The sequence below is a fragment of the Rattus norvegicus genome, chromosome 17 (assembly GCF_021556685.1).
Source record: "Rattus norvegicus strain SHRSP/BbbUtx chromosome 17, alternate assembly SHRSP_T2T, whole genome shotgun sequence".
Classification (NCBI taxonomy): domain Eukaryota; kingdom Metazoa; phylum Chordata; class Mammalia; order Rodentia; family Muridae; genus Rattus; species Rattus norvegicus.
In genome coordinates this window covers 93,496,390-93,521,322 of record NC_141550.1, presented here as the reverse complement: position 1 = coordinate 93,521,322, position 24,933 = coordinate 93,496,390, and the positions used below count along the sequence as shown (strand labels likewise).

Here is a 24,933-nt window from a genome sequence, read left to right as displayed (position 1 = left end):
CAAGGTGCTTCCACTTAGTCAGCTCTTTTCCTTAGATGCCAGTCAGTTTTCTGGTGATGGCTGTCTGCTTCATTAAGTCAGTCATGTTCGGATGTTAAAAGAAAAAACAAAAACAAACAGACCAAAAAAAAAAAAAAACCCACCTTAGGCTCACATTAATGCAAACATCTCAGATGTTTGTGAAGGACCTAGTGTGGAAAAGCTATTATATCAAATGGCCTTTTGGCAGGACTTGCTTTGTAATACATCATCTTTAGAACATACGTTATGTACTTTTTAGGGCTGTAGAATTATTTTTTTTAAAGTTTCTTTTTTAAGTTTTCATTTTACAAATGGCCTTTTATAGAAACTGCTTAAATTAAGATGCTAGAATTGTGTAGATAATACACCTGTCTTAGTGTTCTACTGCTGTGAAGAGACACTATAACCAAGCAACTCTTATAAAGAAAAGCATTTAATTGGGGTCTTGCTTACAGGCTTACTCCATTATCATGACAGAGCTCATAGTTGCATTGCCTGGTGCGGGCTTTTGAAGCCTGAAAGCCCATCCCAGCAACACACTTCTTCCAACAAAGCCACACCTCCTGATCCTTCTCTGCCAGCTGGGGACTAAGCAAATATATGATCATAGGAGGTCCATTCCTATTGAAATCACCGCAAAACCTCTGTCTTAGGGTTTCACTGCTGTGAACAGACACCATGGCCAAGACAACTCTTAGAAAGGAGAACATTTAGTTGGGGCTGGCTTAGAGGTTCAGAGGCTCAGTCCATCCTCATCAAGGTGGGAGCAGGGCAGCATCTAGGCAGACATGATGTAGGCAGAGCTGAGGGTTGTACGTTTTCACCTGAAGGCTGTTAGTGGAAGGAAGACTGACTTCCAGGTCGGTAGGGTGAGGGTCTTAAGCCCATGTCCACAGTGACACACCTATTCCAACAAAGCCACACCTCCCTATTAGGAGTGGGCCAAGCATATACAAACCATCACAACCTCAATGGCATGTCTGCAGAAAGCTGTAGTTGTGATCCAGTTTTGCTGATTTATTAAGGGATTATTCCTCAAAAACTCCTGAACTAGCACACACAAAGATGAGGAGACAGAGGGAATTTCACCTTTTCCTGAGAGACAGGTAATGATGTCCAGGCTGTTCCCAAGTTCCTGATCTCCACAGATACTTCTGCCTTAGCCTCCAAACAGCTAGGATTGCAGGCAGACCACCACACCCAACAAAGAATTCACTTCATGAAAATTTTATGTTTATTTTGTAGTTAGCTTCACCAGTTCATTTCTAACTTTTTCTCAAAATCCACTGTGCAAAGAGAAATTCTATTTTCCTAAACTGTAAAAGGAAGAAAAGAGGAAGAAAAAAGTTAAAACTTTCTTATATAACATTCCAGCTGCCCAGCGGCAATGTCACAGATCTCATGCAGTTCCCCTAACCTTCACTTTCCGTAAGTAACCTAGTTTTTTGTTCTCTTGAAACAATTTGTCATCAAACTGGGGCTCTTTCAAAAAGACTTTGGATCATTCTCTCTACTGTGTCCCACTAGGTTTTACGGCCTCAAATGAGCTGTCATACTGCTTCCTTCTCCATCAAAAGAAAAAAAAAAAAAAGAAACTGATATGGGGAGAAGGCTAGTCAGCAAAGTGCTTGCTGTACTGAGATGAGGAACTGAGTCTGATCCTCAGAAGCCATAGAAATGCAGGCATGGAGGAATGTGCTTGTAATCTCAGTACTGACAGAGTGAAGGCAGGTGGATCCCCTAATATATGATCCCTAAGTCCCCAAGAAACTCTGTTCCTAAGAGGAAGGTAGGCAATGTCTGAGGAATGGACTCTGGCCTTCACACACATAGGTATGTGTGCCCACTTATGCATGGTCTCGAATGTACACACACACACACACACACACACACACACACACACACACACACACACACACACACCTGCAAATAGAAAATAAAAGAGAATCCACAGACAATGATGCTGGAAGGGGCAGGACAAAGAACACAGATTCACTTGCAGAAAGGGTCCCTCTGGGTCCCTCTTGGGAAAGGGAAAAAACACTGTTCTTTCCCAGAAGAAAGGAGGTCACACCACCAGATAGCTGGCCACCTCAAAACAGAGAGGTAAGATGGGGTTCATTGTGAATTATGGCAAACCAGGAAAATCAGGCACCACCGCCAGGAGCAGCAGCTTTGGTGACAGAAGTTCTTTTACCTTCCACAATGATTCTGAGCTTTCCCATGATGTGAAGAACATACCGGTGAGCACCCTGAGGAGGGACAAGCTGGGGACTGTAGGTGAAACTTCCCTAATGAAAACCTTCCCATGTAGTAAGACAAAAAGAATCTTTCTGACCTTGGGGACATAGGAAAAGAAGGAGGGTACCACACACATGGCCAGCACTCCCATCCTTCCAAATCTTGGCATTCCTTCCTCTATGACAGCACTTCTCTCCTGGCTCTATGGTTCTTCTAGGTCAGAGATTTCTGCTGACAGGGTAGGGATAGGTCTGAAGCCCTGTCCCACTCCTGAGATTGGAAAAAATGCCAGGGGACACTGTCTGGGCTCTCATCTAACATAGCACAGGTGCTAACAGACTAAAGCTTGCAATAGCTCACATCAAGATGGTTAGAAATTCCACTTCATCGGCTGCATAGTGTGTTGGCACCACCTATAATACCAGCACTCGAAGGACTGAGGGGAGTCTGGGTTTACATAGGAAGACCCTACTCCATACTAGTAAATGATAAACAAATAAGTAAACAAATAAAATATCTCCAAGACACAACATTAGCAAAAGCAAACCAACTGTTAAAGGAGGCAGACTTCGGTGATTATCAAGATAGCAGCACACTTAGCCAAACTCAGAATCATGATCTTCTTGGTCAAACACCTTAGCATGCAGAGCCCATCAGTATTTAACCAATATTTATAAATATGGCAGTGAATTCTCAATTGTTTTCTCCTGCCACAGCTCCTGCACAGTTTTGAGTGTCCACTTGCTCTCTCTGGGAAGTCTGAGGTTGCTTGCTAGTCAGCTGAGGACAGGCTTTCTCAATACATTTTTTTTTTAAGTTTTTAACGTGTTTAATATCTGATCAAGTTTAGGTTTTTGTTAGGCGTGGATTATTTATTTATTTATTATTTATTTATTATTTTGGGGTGAATATGAGCAGGCACTGGCATACACGTGAAGGTCAGAGGACAAGTTGTGGTTGTCAGTTCTTTTCTTCCACCGTGTGAGCCCAGGGGACTGAACTCAGATCCTTAGGGCGCAGGCCAAAGCAATTTCTCTTTTCAGGTCTCAGAGCAAGGCTGTGAAATGGCTCAAACACCAAGTGTGCCAACTTATCTCTATGTGTATGTGTCTATGTGCATGTATGTTTGGGAGTACACATATGGACACGTGCTTGTAAGAACCACAGGACAACCTCCAGTGTCAGACCAGGGATGCTGTCTACCTCTGCTTTGACACAAGATCTCTCATTCACAAAGTTTACCACATGGGGCATGGCTAGCTGCCCAGTGAGCAAGCACCAGGGACCTCTCATGGCTTCCTCCCTGGTGCTGCATTACAGCATGCTATCACACATGGCTTTTCCTACACGGTTCTGGGTACAGGGCAAGTGCCTTTCCTTTTTTTTATTAACTTTTATCGTTTCTCTGTGAATTTTATATCATGCTCCCCAATCCCAGTCATCTCTCATATACTCTCTGCCCTTACAATCTTCTCCAAAAAGAAAACAAAAATCAATCTACTTCCAACACCAAAACATCTCGCTGTGGTACATCATGGTGTGTCACACAGTATACCCCTTGGGCAAATACTTTTCTGACTGAGCAGTCTGTCCCCTCATCTGCTTTTGTTGTTGTTTGTTTGTTTATTTGCTTATATACTTAATAAGCCTACAGCGCCTGGTATCCCCAGGCAGCTTCCCATCTGAGTACTAAGCACACCCACGTCTGTTCTTAGCTGCAAATGGTGTTGCTCCCTTCCACACAAAATTGGAGTCTAAGGTTACACACTGGACTTCATATGTATTTATTGTAGAAAACACAGTTTTGCCTTCCATTTGGTGTAGAAATTTAACATAGCTAAATGTTAATGTTTACATCATCCTACTGCATTACTGTGGCAATCATTCTTTTTCTTTTTTTTTTTATAAATTCACCAGGAAATGGTTTCATGAATTCGCTTATCAGGAAAAAGTGCTTTAAGCTCTTTCTCAAACCTATTTAGAAAACCACATTGTAGTTGGGCACATTCTTTTAACCTAGCACTCAGGAGGCAGAAGCAGGCGGATCTCTGAGGCTAGTCTGGTCTACAGAGTCAGTTTCAGGACGGTCAGGGCTACATAATAAAATGTCTCAAAATGAATTACATGATTTTAAGGGACTATATTTTTAAAATCTGGGTCTTATGTATTATCTCAAGCTGGCCTCAAACTCATAGTTTGTTATATATCTGAGACTAACCCCGAACTTCTGTTTTTTTCTCTTCTACCTTTCAAGTGCTGAGATTACAGGTGTACACCACCACATATAACTATAAAGACTATTTCTAAGTAAAATGTGCATTTTGTTTCTCCTATGCTCTGAGCATGTCTTTTTGTTTTTTCTTTTCTTTTCTTTTCTTTTCTTTTCTTTTTTTTTTTTTCCGGAGCTGGGGACCGAACCCAGGGCCTTGCGCTTGCTAGGCAAGCGCTCTACCACTGAGCTAAATCCCCAACCCCGAGCATGTCTTTTTGGAAGGTGTAAATATGGCATGTTGGATAAGACAACATGAACAAAGTGATCTTTCACTGACAAAAGATGTCAGAGCTTTCCCCGAAAAGGTTATCAAATCAACACTGCAGAGGATGTGGCAGGGCAGGTAACACCATGAAGCTGTGACTTTTTTTTCCTTCTGGTGTCTGTTCAGAAAGGGATTGCTGATATGGAGACAACCAAGTGTCTGTTGATGATGAATGGGCATGTGGATGGGGGGGTAGATAGATGGATGGATAGATGGATAGATTGAGTAGAGGGGTGGGTGGGTGGATGGATGAATGGGTATGTGTGTATATGTATGTATGCGTGTGTGTGTGTGTGTGTGTGTGTGTGTGTGTGTGTGTGTGTATGGATGGTTGAGTAGATGGGGGTGGCTGGGGAAGGTTTAGGAATGCCCAATTTCTGAGGTAGCCAAGGCATTTTTAAGTGTGTGTGTGTGTGTGTGTGTGTGTGTGTGTGTGTGTGTGTGTGTGTGTTCCATTCTTGGATCCAAGCTAGCTCTCAAGTGGGAGCACACGTGACCAGCCAGGAGCACAAAGCAGTGCAGCCAAATAGTCACTGCGACGGTACTGTGGAAAGATTTGAATGTTGGAGGCTAATTATCTGATCTTGGGCTAGGTCTAGCTCTCCAGAACAGCCATTTCTTGTCTCCTCTGTGTCTGAAGTAACATCTTGTGACTTATAAATAAAAAAAACCAAAAACCTCTTGCACTCTATTAACTTAGTAGGCTATTAGCTTCAATTATCCCAAAAGCTAAGAATGTCATCAGATAGCAACTTGAACCTATAGAAAAGCTTCCCCGATCTTGTAACCACCTCTCTGATGTTCTCACCAACGTGTTTTAAACGTGTCTTAAACGTGTCTTGATTTATGACTCTCTGCGTTTTGTAAAACTATAAAACTTCATGAAACTGCTTCCATGTTGGAACATGGAATTTGGAGTAACTTAAATCTGTGTTCCGGGACACAGTCATGAAAAGTAGCTCCAGAATAAACTATCTCTTATTCCCCTTAAGATGAGAGCTGTTATCTTTCACATCAACAGAAGGAAGGGAAGAAGAGAAGGAGGGAATTCAAATATACAGAGAGAATAACCAGTTCTAAGAAGCAGGCAGACCAGGGAAGAAACGGGTGGGCACAAAGCAGTGAGTGAGCATGTAATTAAACAAGTTTACACATCTAAATGTACCGCAGCAGGGGGGAGATAATATTTAGCATTGATTCTAAAAGAATAGATTTTAGTTACTCTTGTCACAGGAGCAATATGATTATGCAGTACATTGGTGATTAATACCTGTGGATATGTTAGTTTTCTTCCAACCTTTTCACTATACGTACCCCATAGCAGCATTTAATACCTCAAAGACAAACAATGCATTTGATTTTCTTTGAAAAATATAAGAGAATCAAAATCTTTTTTTCAGGCCCAGGATTTTGCTTTGTACATACTAGGTAAAGGTCCCTCGTAACTGGGCTACATCCCCAGGCCGAAAGATCCAATAGCCTTAGCATCAGTTCCATATTTTCTCCCTGGGTGTGGAGCATGTTATTTGCTGTTAGATTACTCTGTGCACAAGGGCAAGTGTGAATTAAATTTCATTGAGTATTCTCATTTGCTTGGCCCCAGCCACTGCAGGGTCGTTCCACAGCCTGTGTTTGGTTCACTTGTCATTTTAATGAATAAGGAAATGGCTGAAAAACAGCTCTATTTCAACATGAAAGTGCTACCTTGAAACCATAATAGCCCAATTTGCATTTTAAATGGCAAGATGCACTGGACTGAGGAGCCAACTGAACTTGATGCTTGTGGTTCCGTGTTATAAAGGACAGGACAGTGATTTGTTTCTTGGAGTTATATCTGTGAGTTCTTGTTTGCTATTAAGTTCTCTGACCTTTTCCTAGGTTTTCTCCTCTCTCTCTCTCTCTCTCTCTCTCTCTCTCTCTCTCTGTCTCTGTCTCTGTCTCTGTCTCTCTCTCTCATATTTTTTGAAACAGTGTCTCATTATAACCCTAAATGGCCTATTATGTAGATCAGGCTGACCTAGAACTCACAGAGATCTGCCTGCCTCTACCTCCTGAATGCTGGGATTAGAGATTGAGCCCATTCACCCATTCCTCCTTCTTTTGAAAAGTCTTAGAAACACAAAGTTTACAAAGCGAAAGAGACCTGCTCTTCATCCCTCTGAAATATTTCTTGACAATAAAACTTCCTTCTTTTTACTGTCTAGCATAGGAAAACATGAGATAATTCAGAATCATTAAAATGTCTTTATTTCTCAAGCTGATTTCAAAGTCCCTACGTAGCCACAAATGACCTTGAGCACTGGACCTTCCTGACTCTTCCTTCTATGTACTGAAAACCTAATTTGTGTGATGCTGGGGATTGAATCCTGGGTTTCATGCATACTTGGTAAGCACTCTACCCACTGATTTACCAAGCCTTAGGATCACTAAATTTTCCAATAATTAATATCTTGTGGTGAAAGATCAGTCTAAAATAACAGCCTGCACTGAATTAATATGTCCTGCACTGAAGTTTAATGTAATTGCTCTCCCCTCTCTCTCTGTGTCTCTCTATGTCTGTGTCTGTGTCTGTGACTCTCTCTCTCTCTCTCTCTCTCCCTCTCTCTCTCTCTCTCTCTCTCTCTCTTTCTCTCCCTTTCTTTCATAGGATAATTTCAATCATGTGATCCTCCTACCCCAACTTCCTGAGGGATGGGATTACAGGTGTGCCACCATGCCCAGCTATATTTAGAGTCTACAGAAACTAAGTAAAGGAAAATAACTTTTTAACCTCTGCCTCTTCCTAAACTCAACTTGAGCTCAGCTCTGGGTTCATGGAATAAGAAACAGCCCTTCTTTGCTGCAGAACCATCAGCTATGTGCCAGCTGGAACACTCCCAAAGACATAAGTAACGCCCCTACAACAACAAACCAGGACAGAAATGACAGTGAGCTTTATTTGGTTTCCTTAAATGGAGGACATTAGTCATGTCCCACTAAACCCACAGCAACACTGAGCAACTTGTGGACACATAACAGCAAAGGTTAGCTTATTAATATCTCCACTTACTTAGATGCACAAAACTAGTAGTATTAACTACTGTTAAAGTAGATGTTAGTGTCATAGGAGAAAGAAAGTAGGCTATACAACCATCTCATCTGGGACACAATGTGTACACTTTACTGGACTGATGCCCAGAACAGATCTAACTATGAAGCTAACAAGGAACCAGGAGCTGGAAAGTTAGCTCAGTGGCTAAGAGTTCATATTTGAACCTGAGTTCAAATTCTTGTCACCTATATTAAAAACTGAACACAGCTATGTGTGCCCATAACCCCAGTGTTGGGCACTAAGACAGAAGGATTCCAGGAGTTCACTGAGAAACCACCCTAGTCCAAAGGGTACATTTCAGGGTCAGCAAGAGATTCTATCTCAAAAAAAAAAAAAAAAGGTGGAGGAAGACACCTGGCATTCTCCTCAGACCTCTGCATGCACACACATGGTACATGCACATATACCATGTACACACACACACACACACACACACACACACACACACACACGAGAGAGAGAGAGAGAGAGAGAGAGAGAGAGAGAACTTTATTGCGCTGTGAAACATACACATTTCTAACATCTAAAACCAGTATCTTAGTTCCTTTTCAATTGTTATGATAAGTCACCATGACCAAGGCAACTAGGGAAAAATGACTTTATTGGGGTCTTACAATATCAGAGGGTGAGTCCATGACCATCATGGTGTATATCATGGCAGCAGGCAAGCAGGCAGGCATGGTGCTGGATTGGTAACTGAGAGCTTACATCACCAGACACAATCAAGAGGCAAAGAGGGCTTATCCCACTCTTAGTAATGCACCTTTTCCAACATGGCCACACCTCTTAATCCTTCCCAAACAGTTCCCAAAACTGGGAGCCAAATATTCATATATATGAGCCTGTGGAGACCATTCTCATTCAAACCACCACATTCATAGAACTCCACAGGGTGGACCAAGATGTGGACAAGACTGAGTTTCCTAGCCTATGAGGAGCCAGGGAGGCTGGGTTCAGAGACCCATGTTCCTCACCTTTGGCCACCCCCCACTGTGCACATAAGCACCCCAAATTCCTTTGAAAGGAGTGGCAGTCTGTTAACACCGGAAGGAGTGGGCAGCAGTTGGAACCAGAAAACCAAAACTAATTCTTTTGTTAATCCAGCTGTGAGCATAGGCACTAAGAAAACCAACTGCCAGTGTCACAGAAGTCATTGTCACCCTACTATCATGATTGTCACAGGAACTACTGTGTCCATACGGTCATGCACAGGTCTGACTTGCCACAAGGACCACTTCTTGGTTGATTGTTGTTCCTTCCTCTACAATGTCTGCAGATCTGCCTTGCTATTCTATCTCTTGTTGAGTTCATCCTGTCCCTATGACAATGTGTCCCTGAGACAACATCTCAGTCCCCATTTCCAGGAATCTGCCTCAGACACAGTGATCAGAATTGATCTCTGTATCTTATTTAGGCTGGCCTCAGACTCCAGGGGAGCCCAGGCCTGGCAAAAGGTTCTATGGCTCCTAAAGAGTATGGACCTCATTGTCCTGAGTCAATACAATTGGTTCGAACCAGGAAGATGGCTCAGCGGTAAAGTGCTTGCCATGTGAGCATAAAGATATGAGTTCAGAGAACTTGTGTAAATCCAAGGACCCATACAAATCCAAGCAAAGTAATTTGCATCTGTAGTCCCATGGACCATTCATGAGACAGGAGAACTCCCAGAAGTTCATAGACCAGCAGCCTGGATTGCACATCACTGTACAAGGAAAGAAGAGACCCCTTGACCCGATCTCAAGCAAGGTAAAAGGTGAAGACTGACACCTGGAGTTGAACTCTGACCTGCACATGTGATCTGCTGCACCTGTACTCACAGGAGAACACACTCGAAGATAAAAATTTCAAACAGACAAACAAAAGTAATTTGAACAGACTATTGGCCTGTTGTATATGCTCTCTGAGAGATCAGACATTAATTGACTGAGAGTTCACGATAGATCATTCATGGAGTTGAGGAGCTACCTTGAAGCCTGTACATGCCACCTTTTTCTTTTCTTTTTTTTTCTTTTCTTTTTTTCGGAGCTGGGGACCAAACCCAGGGCCTTGCGCTTGCTAGGCAAGTACTCTACCACTGAGCTAAATCCCCAACCCCATGCCACCTTTTAATCTTGACACACAGCTGTCACCCCTAGGTGCTCCGTTCCCATGGTGTACACAGCTTAGTTTAGTGTCCCACAGGAAAAATCTTCTTTAACAATCTTTCGACACAAGGGCCACCAGCCATGGGTACAAAGTGCACTCACTGATAAGCTACTTCAATGCTGCCAGGTGTTTGCATGTGGTGTGCGCATGCCCTAAGAACTGGGATGAATTCCTGACCAGATCAAAAGCACAGAACACTATCACCCTCCAGGTAGGTACCATTGTAAACCAGTTTACAATTTATGAAACAGGGTTACAAGCACAAGAAATAGCAAAAAAGTAAGATTTGAATCCAGGTGGTCTGACCTCACAGTCAGGAAGCTCCAGGAAGCATCCAGAACATGGTTCTAGTTTTACCTTTGTGCTAGCCTGGCCCCAACCTCTGAGAGGGATCAGATCCTGTTCCTGCAAGTTTGGAATGCTCCCTCAATGCTCTGGTCAACTCTAACCTTGTGAATTAACTACCTAGTTGACCATTTGTCAAGTCCACATCTTAGTCAGTAAAGTGTCAACTATATGAACATGAGGACCTGAGTTTGATTCCCGGAACTAGTGTAAAAGGCCTAGGTATGGAGGCACCAACTTGTAATCCCAGTAATATCAAGGAAGTAGACACAGGTATACCCTGGCTCCTTGTTCAGCCAGACTACCCTACTTGGCAAATTCCATGACAGTAGGAGATTTTTAATTTAAAAAATAAAAGTGAGGGACACACACACACACACACACACACACACACACACACACACACACAATCTGTGCATGTACAGCCCCCCTCTGACAAGTAAATAAATAATAAAGTAAAATTTAAGAAAAGCTTATGGTACTAAAACATAGGCATACCATTCAACTGGCAAATAGTCTTCCAGGCTTCTAAATATGTGTGGCTTTGCCATCACAGGGACTGCCACCTAAAGAGGAAAAAAAAAACCTTTAGTCAGTGTCTGTTGGACAGACAATATAAGTACATGGTTCTTTCTATGTCACCACAATGGTTGAGCAATTGTATAATTAAGAAAATTGCACTGACAACTTAGTTTTTCTTGATACAATCAAGGGTATTGTTGCCCATTGAATGTTGTGGGTTGCTGGCTTAGGAATCATATCACTGTGTTAGTGTCAATGCCGTGAGATTAAAATGGAACAGGCAATTGAGCTGTAGTTTTGGAAGAAAGTTCAGTTGTGATTAACAAGCCAGCAGGTTCTGATAACAACTTTTATTTACATGGCCTACGGATATCATGAGAAGGGTGATCGACCTCTGAAGTGGCTGATGATTTAAGTACTGAATTACATCTTGACTTAAGCATAACTTATAATTTGTGGTAGGTGATAAGATTGCTGGTATTTATTTTCTCCTTTCCTTGGCAAGTTCTCAAGATAAGAGGAACTAGAATGAGACTATTGTTTTCCTTCTGTCTGTTTACAGGGCTGTAAAACTCAACTTTTCTTTACAGAGGGGAGATAAATCAGATAAATTCGGGATAAAGTTTTAAATGATTAACGGTTCTAAAAAGGTGTGCAAAATGAGAGCTGTCATTTTGAAGAACGTTCATTTGTATAAGCAACATATCGTGTAGTCTAGAGATTAATGCCTGCTATTCTTGATGAAAACTGACTGACTGGTAAAGCCAGTTCCATGCCTCCTCCTCTTCCTCCTCCTCCTGGCTGCAGACTGTTGTCTACACAAAGCACAGTGCTGAATGTCAGTTATAATAACAGCCATCAAACTCTGTATAATTAAAGAACAGGCGTCAGCAAGAATATCCCATCAAGAAGTGACAAGGGGAAATGCATTCCCCAAAGATCTTAGAAATTGAAAACAGCTGTGGAAGCAAACCCACAGCTGGAAACGTCCCACAAGGGGCCCCAAGGGATGACAGATAAACCTACTCAGGCAAGTAAAGCATCAGGGAGGACCAGTGCCTAGTCATCCCATGGATGTGGCTGTCCCTCCTCCTGCCCATCCTCTTAGCCAGTCGAAGATTTCTTCTCCCCACATTGGCTGGTCTGGAGCCTGGATTTGCTCTTCCCATCAGATCCAAAGTCACCACCCCATAGCTTTGCTCCCGAGCAGCTCACACGTGAACACAAGCTACTTCGTGCCCTCTAGGTCAGGTTTTGTGACTCTGGGGCCAAAAAGAGCTCCTCACCCTTGCAAGGCAGCAAGAAAGCTGATTTGCATCGAGGCCTCGCCCATTCTGCATCACCACACCCTTCAAGCTGAGAGGGCCACTGCGCTGCCCCGCCCGCCCACGGCTCCACTCTGACCAATGACTGTAAACCACGTGGGCTCCAAAACAAGGGTAGATTGTGACATCGACACTGGCTCCTTGGCCCTCTGTGTCCACCTCGCCCCCTTCTGGTCTTTCTCCCAACACCTTGCTGTTGGAATCTCTAAATGCTTTCTTTACCCTGGCTCTCCAAACCAAGGTTCAGGCTTTCCCCCAAACCGGATTCTTCTTGTTCAGAGACATACAGGCTCTTAAGTTGAAGCTGATTTCAGAAACTGGATATCCCGCCTGCTGCGCAGGTGCAAACACGCAGACCCAGACCTGCCTCAGAGTTGCTCTCCTTACTATAGCTTTCTTCTGATTTGGGCTGGTGTCCAACAACAGGACCCAGCAGCGTCTCCCAGTTATTAAAGGGACTGGCAGGCTGCAAAGAGAATAGGATTTGCGCTAACGGAGCTAGAAGTAACTACCCCAGGACTCCTCTACGAGCTAGTACAGTGCCCAGAAGCTCCGACAGCTACTTGGTTCTTAGCTCTGCGGCTGCAAAGCCAACTCCTGTTCACACACTCTCATAGATCTGGTGTGTCTGAGGAACGCTTGCAGACAGTACAATTTGTTAGAAACTGTTTTTTTACTCCAATGCATGCTTTTAACACCCTTGTCCAATGCATGCTTTTAACACCTTTGTCCAAAGTTAGGTGGCCATACCTGTGTGAATTTATTTCTGGGTCCTCTGTTCTCTGTGTGGGTCTACAAGTTCGTTTTTGCGTCAGTAACATGTTGGTTTGGCTCTGAGGTTGAGTATTATGATACACCCAGCATTCATTCCTCTTTCTGCTCAGGATCATTTGGGGTCTGTTTTGTTTTCGTGTGAGTTTTAAGATCACCAGTTCTGAGATTGGGATTTTGATGGGGGTTGAATTGTAGATTGACTTCAGCACTATTGCCATTTGCATAGCATTCGTGGAGAAGAATGAAACTAGATCCATATCTCCCTCCCTGAACAAAAATCTGTTTAAAAAGGGTTCTAAGATCTGAAACTGCTACAAGGAAATTTGTCAAAACACTTTAAGACACAGGTGCAGGCAAGGACTTTCTGAAAGGATCTTCGACAGCACAGAAAACAACCCCAAGAGTTAACAAATGGGATTTTGTGAAACTGAAAAGCAAAGATGCTGTGAGCAAAGCCAACAGCTTACAAGCAAACAGTGGGAAAATATTTGTCAACGTTGATAAGGGATTACTATATAAGATTTATAAAGAACAGTGCAAATTAAATGCCAACAATCTCTCAATCCATAAATGGTCTAATGAACTGAACAGATAAGTCTCAAAAGGAGAACTACGATTAGCTATTAAATACTTAAAATGTGGTCAACATTCTTAATCATCAGAGAAATACGAATTAAAACCACTTTGTGGGGAAAGAGGAAGCTTTATTTTTTTCTTGGTGGGAATGTAATCTTCTACAGCCACGATGGAAGTCAGTGTGAAGGTTCCTCAGAAAACCAGTAAGTACACGTCACTTTACTACTTAGCTTGGTGCCTCAGTTAGGGGCACTGCTGCTGTGATGAAACACCATGACCAAGGCAAGTTGGGGAAGGAAGGGTTTATTTGTCTTACACGTCCATATTGCTGTTCTTTATCAGAGGAAGTCAGGGAAGGAACTGAAACCGGGCAGAAACTTGAAGGCAAGAGCTGATGCAGAAGCCCTGGAGGGCACTGCTTACTGGCTTGCTGCTCATGGCTTGGCTCAGTTCCTCCCTTTGGTTCAGCCCAGGGCCTCAACCCCAGGAATGGTGTCGCATTTAAGGTGAGTTCTCCATGCTCGATCTAGAAGCTTCCTCACAGATATGCCAAGAAGCATCTTTCCACGGAGATTCTAGACAATCAAGATCACCCATCACACTGACACAAGGGAACGGACGAAAATCTAGGCTCAAGGACAGTGTTTTGAATGGATACTATTCTTGTTAAAGCCACTCTACTGTGCTCTATCTGAGTTCTTGTTAAAAGACAATGCATCTTTTTTATCTCTCTGCTCTTCTGCTGGGGGTTGCTTAGGAAACTGAGAGGCTCATTACTCCTGTCAGAGCAACAGACATTTTTCCTTCAGCTCCCCGGGTTGCCAGGCTTAGCGAGTCTAAGACACTAAGGTTTGCCTTTGTAATCCCGACTTATAAGGCTGTTATTTTCCTCTTTTGAAGACTAACTCCAAGTCATTTAGATGCTTAAAAGCCTAGACATGGTACATTTTATTCGTTAATGTGCTCTCCTCAAATGCCAAGTAGGTATTGCCATGCCTACCCAGGATGCAAACCCTGTTTTATGTGCAGACAACTCATTTTAAAGTGGCAGGAAAGCCTAGAGGGTTTTTTCTCTACTTAAAATAACTTTTAGCATGCAAAAACGATAACTTATTTGTGACATTTTCATAGATATGAATATTGTAACTTGTACTTATCCCCTTGCCCCCCACCACCCTGCTGGCCCCTTGAACTCCCAAGAGCCTAATTCTGCTTCCACTTCATAGATATGTGTGTGTTTCCAGAGTGATTCTAAATTCCATCACGTTGTTTACCTATTTAAGTGTACATATGTATATATTTAATTTATATTAAGTGAGAGAGAAAATATGTGCTATTTTACACCCCCTACTACCCTTTTTCAACTTTCCCATTAGTCCTGTTCCTCCTTTTTCCATTACTCCTCCTTCTTCGATTTCCTTGTCTGCAAGTGGATACTATCTGCATGCATGGATATATGTATGTATATGTGTGTATGTATGTGTGTACATATGTATTTTGTGTGTATATGTGAATGTATGTACATGTGTATGTATGTGTGTGTATGTATCTGTATATATGTGTGTATATGTATGTGTATATGTGTGTGTGTTTCATGTATTTATGTGCACTACATATATGGCTGGTGCCAGCATAAGCCAGAAGAGGGTACTGGTCTCTCTGGAACTTACTTAATGGGTCGTTGTAAATTACATGTGGATGCTGGGAATTGAACCCAGGTCCTTTGGAAGAACAGCCAGTGCTGTAAACCACCAAGCCATCTGTCCAACCCTGTTATGACATGTTTTATGGCCCAGAATATTGCCTATTGTGGTAAATGTTCTGAGTTCCTGAGAAGAACCTGTATTCTGCTGTTAGATGAAGTAGTCAATAGGTGTCAATGATATAACCCCTGCCCCCCAATTTTCACAATATGGTCCTTTCAGGATAGGAAGCTTGCTTTTACATTAGTTTGTTCCTTCAAAGTGCATATCCTGGGCCAGTGAGATGGTTCAGTGTGTAAAGGCAATCCAGGTAACCTGAGTTCAACCCCTAGAACCCACATAAGTGGAAGGAGAGAACTGACTTCCATAGTTTGCTCTCTGACCACTGCATTTGCCCAGTGGCACACACATACACAGAAACAAACACACTATAAAATAAATGTAAAAGAATTAATGCCTTTCCTAGTACCAGCTGTATTCCAAAAGGTGTGTGTGCTTGTGTGTGTGCTTGTGTGTGTGCTTGTGTGTGTGCTTGTGTGTGTGCGCGTGTGTAAGTACATGGAGAGGCCAGAGTTAGCATCAGGTATCTTTCTTTGTCATTCTCCACATTATTTTTTGAGATAGTGTCTTTGAACTTACTGATTTACTAATTCAGTGAGAATGACTGCCTATCAAGTCCACAGGATCTGCCTGTCTCTGCCATCAGGATTAAAAATACGGTTTCTGTGCTCCAGCTTTTTACCTGGGTGCTGAGGATTCAAACTCATACCCTCAGGTTTGCATGCAAATACTTTACCCACTGGGCAACTCTTCAGCCCCAAGGTGCTTAGTTTTTTGTTTTTTTTTTTTCGGAGCTGGGGACCGAACCCAGGGCCTTGCGCTTCCTAGGCAAGTGCTCTACCACTGAGCTAAATCCCCAATCCCCCACGTGCTTAGTTTTTGATTGCACATTTTAGCGATGCTATGAAGGTATATGCTATTATTCCATTCAACTATCTCCTATCACTTCATGCATACCGCACCTGTCCACTAGGGGGCGCTGAAGCCCTCAACTGTAACCAGGGTGACCCTTTCTTCTTTTGGTTGTTTTTCCAATACATTTTGACATGCTATGGTTCCATGGATAAAATTAAAAACTATGAGTTTGAAGGCTAATTTTTAAAAGGAATTAGTTGCTTTTGCATGATGTAATTTCCTTTTGTGTGAGTGTGTGCAGGTACCCATGTGCATATATGAATACACAGATCAGAGGATACCTCGGATGTTCTTATCCCTCATGTGCTGTTTACCTTGTTTGCAACAACTCCTCATATTGGTATAAGATTTACTAAATAGGCTTAATCTAGATGGCCGATGAAAACAAGCAGTTTTACCTGTCTCCATTCTACCAGCCCAAGAATTACAAGTGCCTGACACTGTGTCCAGATTTCTTACATGGATTCTGGGAATCAAACTAAGCTCTTGAATTTGCAGGGCAAACACCTTCTATGGAGCCATCTCCCCAGCCCTGTAATGCCCTTCTTTAGCTGATAGCTTTCTTTGCTCTGAAGCCTACTCTTTCAGAACTTAATGTAGCAAATTACATCTTCTTTTAATTGGTACAAGAACGATTTATCTCTCTCCCTCCCTTTATGATTAATGCATATGTCTTTGCTTTTAAAATGGAGTTCTCATAGACAAGACATACTTGATTCTTGGTTTTCAAGTCTCATTTTTATTTATTTATTTTGTGCATCTGTGTACGTAGGTATGCATGTGGAGCCACAGTTGAAGGAGAATCATAATCAGAACTGGCTGTCTCCGTGCAGTGTGTGGATTTTGGGGATCAAAATCACACCGTTAAACTAGGCAACAAGTGTCTTTACCCAGTAGACCATCTTGCCAGTCCCTTGTATCTTGTTTCATGATCCATTCTAACACTCTGTATTTTAAAATAAGGATATTTTAGACTTTTTTTGTCTTTGTTTTTTTTGTCTTTTTGCTGTTTGTTGTTGTTTTGAGATAGTCTCACTATGTAGCACTGGTTGTCTTGGGACTCTCTTTTTCTGTAGACCAGGCTAGCTCTGAATTTTAGAGATCACTGCCTCTGGAGTGCTAGGATTAAAGATGTGACCTACCATGCCCACCTTGTCTTTGTTATTTTTATGAGACTTTTAAAGCATAACCTTTTATTCTAATTAGCATATTTAGAATGTTGATATTTAAAGTAGTCATTGGAGTAACTGGATATCTGTCTACCAGACCTGTTTTGATTTTCTGTTCAACACTGTTGCTTGCTTGCTCTCTTTCTCTCTCTTTCTCTTTTTTTAATTATCCATTCCATTCCTTAACATTTCAAATGATATCCCACTTCCTGGTTATCCCTCCACAAACCTCCCATACCACATCCATCCCCCTCCCCCCTCCCCTTTGCCTCCTTGAGGGTACTCACTTCTTCCTACCCATTTCTTCCCCACCTCTTCAGCATCCCCCTAAGCTGAGGTGTCAAACCTCCACAGGACCAAGGGCCTCCCCTCCCATTGCTGTCAGGCAAGAACATCATCTGCTACATGTGTATCTGGAGTCAAGAATCCCTCCCTGTACACTCCTTGGTTGGTAGTCTAGTCTCTGGGAGCACTGGGTGGTCCAGCCTGCTGATGTTGTTCTTCCTAAGGGTTGCAATCCCCCTCTGCTCCTCTAGTCCTTCGGCCAGTTCCCCACAGGGTCCCTGAGCTCCGTTAGATGGTTGGCTCCAAGCATCCACATCTGCATCGGTCAGTTGCTGGCCAGACCTCCCAAGGAGCAGCCCACCAGGTTCCTGTCAGCAAGCCCCTCTTGACCACAGCAACAGCACAGAGTTTGGTTTCTGCAGAGAGGATGGATCCCCAGGTGGGGCAGTCCCTGGATGGCCCTTCCTTCAGTCTCTTGTTACTTTCCTTCTATTTTTGTCTTCCACCATTTTTCTACTTGCTGAAGTTTAAATTGAGTAATATGATCCCAATTTCCTAATGTATCAGCTGCATTAAATAACATTTTCGAGTGTTTACCCCAGAGGTTGAAATATACATTCGTAACAAATACAAGCCCACTTTCCAGCAGTGTACACCACTGCCGGGGTGACACAGACACTATGAGACATGAGCAGTCCTTATCCCCTCTCCTGTTCCTTTGCATTTGAAGATTACAGGTATAGAATTCTAGGAGGGGGGTTATCTCCTGAAAAATATTTACAAGTTTTCACTCTGTGCTCTTCTTGATTGTACAGTTTCTAAGAAGTTGGACTAATTTTCTTTTTAAGGTTGCATTTTATCTTATTACTATGTGTATATGTGCATCTGCAGTGAGTGCAGTGTCCAAGGAGGCCAGAAGAGGGCATCAGATCCTCTGGAACTGGAATTGCAGGTAGTTGTAAGTTGTAAGCTGACCAGTGTGGGGTCTGGGAATGAAGCTTGGGTCTTCTGCAAGAGCAGCAAGTGTTAGTAACTGCTGAGCCATCAATCCAGCCCAACTGTACTCTTGTTTTGCAATATTTTGCAAATGTCCTTCTTTGCCATGTGTTCCCAAAACTATTGTGAATTTATACCTTCAGATGAGTTTTTTTGTTTTCAATAAGTTTCAAGTTCCAAGAAAATCTTGTTGGTTTAATTGGTTTTCGCTGATTTAATAGTTTAATTAACAAATTGTGAATTTATTTACAACACTCATTAAGCTTCTTATCTATTAACCTGTCAGGCCAATTTTGTCAGATTTGTTTTGTTTGAAATAGGGTCTCGATGTTTAATCATGACTTACCTGGTACTCACTATTGTATCTAGGCTGGCTTAGAGTCACAATAATCCTCCTGCCTCAGCCTGTGGAGAACTGAGATTACAAGTGTTCAGCACTGCTTCTATTTTATTAGATATTTAAGGAATGTTTTAATAAGGCTTTCTAGTTTTGTAAGAATGTCCTTATACAGTTCTACTGAATTTGTTCCCATTTGGGTATAGAACATCTTCCTGCTGGGACATAGCTATTTAATAATTCTACCAGTTTCTCAGCTAACTTGCCTAGATCTAAGCCCACCTTCTCAGCATAGTGTAAATTCCAAACAACCATTTGCTAATGATGTTGCAGACTGCTGTCATCAGCCCAAGACAGCATTCTGCATCCTGGGGTACAAAGTACAGGAAACCACATGTGTTGACCATGTGACCATTAGGTTGCAGTCACACTTGCCTTTTTCCCTGACAACAATAACAAAACAAGTAGAACAAACTCTCCTCGCACTGGCTTTAGGTGTTTCTGCTTCCAATGTCCTCCTGCTTTCTATGTGCTGGGCTGAAACCGAGGACCTTATCCATGCCGGGAAAGTGCTTGGCCACTGAGCTACATCCCCACCCTCTTAAGATCTAACTTATAATACTTATTATGTCTCTGAAGAGATCCTCTCTTAAAAGCTGGTGTGAAAAATACAGTGCTCTGCACAGTGGACTTTGCTGAGAAGGCAGCAGAGTTCAAGGTCACTCAACGTGAAGGTGGTCTTACATGCTGGAGGTGGTGAGAAGGCCTCCTGGGCTCCTCCATTTAATCCTCCCTATATATTACAGTTGGGTAGGGTGAGTTTACAGACTCATCAGCCGTGCTGGCTGGTTTTGTGTCAACTTGATGCAACCTAGAGTCATTCAGAGAGAGAGAACTCAACTGAGAAAATGCTCCCACCAGAGAAAGCTAAAGGCAAGCCTGTTGTATGTTCTCTTGATGAATGGTTGATGTGGCAGAGTCCAGCCCTTTGTGGGTTGGGATCATCCCCTGAGTTGTATAAGGAAATACATTGAGCAAGCCATGAGGATCAAGCCAGTAAGCAGCGTTCCTCCATAGTTCTTGCTCTAGTTCCTGCCCTAAGTTCTCGGAATGATGGTCTATAAGCTGTGAGCAGAAATAAACCTTTTCCTCTACAACTCGATTTCCATCAAGTGTTTCACCACAGAAGTGGAAACCCTACCTAAGACATCATCCTAACTATGGAGTATCTCATTACCAGAAAACTCTTTGGGGCCTGGAGAAACAGCTCATTGGTTAAGAACACATGGCTGCTCTTGAAGAGCAGGTTCATTCCCCAACATGGCAGCTTAGAAATGTGTTCTGGCCTCCAAGAACATCTGTCAGCATGTGGTGCAGAGACATAAGCTTGGATCCATACACATAAAATAATAAATTGTTTACAAGAAGGGAATTCTCAGTTTCTCCTTGAGTATTCATTGTAAATTCCCACCTATGCACAAAATCACCCAAATAGAACATAGAATGAAAATGTTTTCCTGCACAGTCATTGCCAGGTGGCTGTTCATCCAGTTCCTTTTCTCCTGCCTTCCATCTGCCCTAAGTATAGTTAGCAGAACTTTCCTGGTTTCTCTGTGTAGCTGTGCCTATCCTGGAACCCATCCTGTAGACCAAACTGGCCTTGAACTCAGAGATTCAGCAGCCTCTGCCTCTCAAGTGCAGAGATGAAAGGTGTTTGCCACCACTGTTTGAATGGCATTGTCATTTTTCTCTCTTTTCCATTTTTAGGTTTATTTTACATGCTGTGTTTTGCCTATGTGTATGTATGTGTGTACCCGGGGACTGGAGTTACGGATGCTTGGGAGCCACCATGTGGGTGCTGAGAACCAAATCTAGGACTTCTTCGAGAGCATCAAGTACTTTTAACCACTGAGCCACTTTTATACCTTTTTTTTCTTTTTTTTGTGGAAAACCAATTATAACTCATGCCTGTAAGACATAAACAATCAAAAAGCCATGAGCTGCATGGTTTTGTGTCACACACTTAGAAGGGAGTTCAATAACCAAAAAGAAAATGCTTAAAAACTATCCACGCCCCTGGCCTCAGGAGATAGCTCGGTGGGTAAAGTATTTTGACCTGGCATGAAGGCCTGAGTTCAGATCCTCAGAGGCCACATGAAGCTGCATGCTCACCTGTGATCCCTGTACGCCTATGCTGAGACAGGAGGGAGATAAAGGAGAATCCCTGGAAGTTCATGGACCAGTTAGCCTTGGAATACACAGAGGCAAACGAGACTCTGTCTCAAAGGAGTTGGAAGACATGGACCAACACCTGAGCTTGTCATCTGAGCTTGCATATATCTGTGCTAATACACATCTGTACTCACATCACACGACAGTACCTATACGTGTACACAGACATACAAAGAAAAAGCTATACACACTTATAGGTGGACAAGAAAGAGGTCTGGGACTGGTGCCTTATTGGTTAAGAGCACTTGATGCTTTTACAGATGACCCGAGTTTGATTCCTAATACCCACATCACAACCACCTGTAATTCCAGCTCCAGGGAATCCATTACTCTCACTGGCTTCTGTGGGCACTGAATGCATGTGGTGAGTATGAGAGTAATGTCCCATAGGTTCCACAGCCTCCCTAATAGCGCCACTGACTGAGGACCAAGCATTCAAAACACGAGCCTGTGTGTAAAGGTAGTTTTTATTCTCCTTAAATAAGTGGTATCTCAGTGGAGGCCTCCATCTGCTAACCTAGGCCTTAGTGCCTCAGTCTGCTAACCTAGGCCTTAGTGCCTCAGTCTGCTAACCTAGTGCCTCTGTCTGCTAACCTAGGCCTTAGTGCCTCAGTCTGCTAACCTAGGCCTTAGTGCCTCAGTCTGCTAACCTAGTGCCTCTGTCTGCTAACCTAGGCCTTAGTGCCTCTGTCTGCTAACCTAGGCCTTAGTGCCTCAGTCTGCTAACCTAGGCCTTAGTGCCTCAGTCTGCTAACCTAGGCCTTAGTGCCTCCGTCTGCTAACCTAGGCCTTAGTGCCTCAGTCTGCTAGCCTAGGCCTTAGTGCCTCAGTCTGCTAACCTAGTGCCTCTGTCTGCTAACCTAGGCCTTAGTGCCTCCGTCTGCTAACCTAGGCCTTAGTGCCTCCGTCTGCTAACCTAGGCCTTAGTGCCTCAGTCTGCTAACCTAGTGCCTCTGTCTGCTAACCTAGGCCTTAGTGCCTCAGTCTGCTAACCTAGGCCTTAGTGCCTCAGTCTGCTAACCTAGTGCCTCTGTCTGCTAACCTAGGCCTTAGTGCCTCAGTCTGCTAACCTAGGCCTTAGTGCCTCAGTCTGCTAACCTAGGCCTTAGTGCCTCCGTCTGCTAACCTAGGCCTTAGTGCCTCCGTCTGCTAACCTAGTGCCTCTGTCTGCTAACCTAGGCCTTAGTGCCTCAGTCTGCTAACCTAGGCCTTAGTGCCTCAGTCTGCTAACCTAGGCCTTAGTGCCTCCGTCTGCTAACCTAGGCCTTAGTGCCTCAGTCTGCTAACCTAGGCCTTAGTGCCTCTGTCTGCTAACCTAGGCCTTAGTGCCTCAGTCTGCTAACCTAGGCCTTAGTGCCTCAGTCTGCTAACCTAGTGCCTCTGTCTGCTAACCTAGGCCTTAGTGCCTCAGTCTGCTAACCTAGGCCTTAGTGCCTCAGTCTGCTAACCTAGTGCCTCTGTCTGCTAACCTAGGCCTTAGTGCCTCAGTCTGCTAACCTAGGCCTTAGTGCCTCAGTCTGCTAACCTAGGCCTTAGTGCCTCAGTCTGCTAACCTAGGCCTTAGTGCCTCCGTCTGCTAACCTAGGCCTTAGTACCTCCGTCTGCTAACCTAGGCCTTAGTGCCTCTGTCTGCTAACCTAGGCCTTAGTGCCTCAGTCTGCTAACCTAGGCCTTAGTTCTGGAAGCATTTAACCTCCATACAATCTTATCTAGGCCTAGAATTTCAGCCTCTGAAACTTATTACTGAATAAGGTCACCCTTTCTTGTTCTTTCTGAACTCTAGCTAGCTGGCTCAATTCAGCTCTTTTGGCTCAAACTCCTCTCCCAGCTGACTGACTCAATATGACTTTTCTCTCCACCTCTGTTCTGTGTTCTCTTCAGCCCCCTCCTCCTGTACTGTTTGTCTTTCCCTTAATTAATTTCCCTTTCCTCTCTTTTTGGGAGAGTTGGGCACATTCTATTCTGCAAATCTTTCTCTGATTTATCACTTTCTCTATCACTCAATTAGATATCACTTTCAAACGTGTGTGCTTCCTTTTAGGAATAAAGGTGTGCGCCAAGGGTTGAGCCCCACCCTAACTAGAAACAGGTTCAAATATCCTGTAACACCTGTGAGTGACATGTCACATTCAAATCATGACAGCCTCATTTGGAAAAGACATACTATGCTTTACAAAACTACAGTGTCCCAAGGGGCTAGGGATATAGCTCAGTAGGTAAGAGCATTTGTTGAACGAGCATTAGGACCTGAGATCCCAGCATCCCTATTAAAAAATAATAAATAATTTAAAAGTTTTAAAACAGACAGATGTGGCCACATTTGGCTATGTACTGACCTGTAACCCCAGGACTACGTTAGATGGAGACAGGAGGACCACTGAAGTTTGCTGGTTATCTGCCTGGCCCCAGGTTCAGTGTGAAACTCTGTTTCAAATGTTTAAGGCAGAGTCCTCCTCTGGCCTCTGCACCCACCTTATTTGTGTGGCATAAAAGGGCAAAAGAAAAAAACACCTGATCCTGACTTGACTCCAAGACCAGGGCCAAGGAAAGAGCACCCTGACCCAGACTTGATCCCAACCCCAAACCCAGGACAAGAAACAGAATCAATTCCTGAGCTTGCCACAGAAATCCACCAGTCCCTGAACAGGAAACCCCACCAATCCCTGGGCTTCAAAATCAAGCCGCATAATTCTTCCAATCCCAGGTGATTCTGGGAAAAATCCCCGGAGGTCCCCCCACCCCACACGCGCGCAGCTGTATGTGAGCCTTGCTTTCTGCTCAGGTCCCTACTGCTTCTCTCCCAAGCAGAGGCAGTCACCCCTCCTGGGGTTTCCCTCCCAGCAAACCTCTTCCGTGAGGTTTGTTGTGCAGCGGGTGGTATGACTTTGTGGTATTCCTTGGCTCCTGACTGCCAGGCTACCTGTGGGAGCAGAGCTTTCGCTGGGGAACCCCTCCCCCTGCCGGAGCAGAGCGGTAACACTTTCGCTGGGGAATGGAGAAAGCATCCCCTGCGGGAACAGAATTGTACCACTTTCGCTAGGGAAACCGTCCCCTGTAGCAGCCAGAGCAGAATTGTGGTACTTCTGTAGAGAAACCTTTTCCCTTCAGAGCTGTAACACAGTGCGTGCACACACAGACACAAATACCACACCCATGATTCTTAAAAATTACAGCATACTGGAAAGATTAGCCTACCAAACTTCTCTTCTCACTCCGTCTGTCCCCCCCCACCCCCCGCGCTACACACAGCTGCCAAACTAATCTTCCCAAAACACCAATTTTCTTCTGCCACTCCAAAACCCAGCTTCCTGACTTCCTGTTGTCTAAAAACTAGTCCTGCATGCTTCTGCCTGGTGCTTAAGGCTCTCTATGGCATAGATCATCCAAAATGTTCCCCTCTGTTTTGTTTCTTCTACCACCAGCTTCGTGTCCTGGACAATTTATCCAAAAAACCACTGCCAAATCCCCACAGTTGTTTTTCCTGCCTTCTTAGCCCACTATCTTACTGTAGTCATGTCCTGAGAAGCGGTGACAAAGTCAACTGCCACTTCCTGGGGTCAGGGGTCAAGGGGTGATATTGTCCACCACCATCCTAGTTTCATTTCTGTTATGGTGATTTAAAAAAAAATACTGAACAAAACAAAATAAGACACCCCACA

General features: G+C 43.6%; 1 protein-coding gene across 2 annotated transcripts in view; it reads right to left on the bottom strand.

Annotated features, from left to right (window-relative positions):
- Positions 1 to 12,298, bottom strand: part of Ero1b (endoplasmic reticulum oxidoreductase 1 beta) — a 72,306-nt gene extending 60,008 nt beyond the window's left edge. Inside the window, exons 1-2 of one of the 2 annotated variants that reach the window (XM_087591274.1) lie at positions 11,929 to 12,298; positions 10,879 to 10,946 (exon numbers count right to left, since the gene is read on the bottom strand). In XM_087591274.1, coding sequence (XP_087447400.1) covers positions 10,879 to 10,881 — 3 coding nt within the window. In that variant the 5' untranslated portion in view covers positions 10,882 to 10,946; positions 11,929 to 12,298. The remainder of the gene's footprint in view (positions 1 to 10,878; positions 10,947 to 11,928) is intronic. The other variant, XM_087591275.1, reaches the window with a different exon arrangement.
- Between the last annotated feature and the right edge of the window lie 12,635 nt (positions 12,299 to 24,933).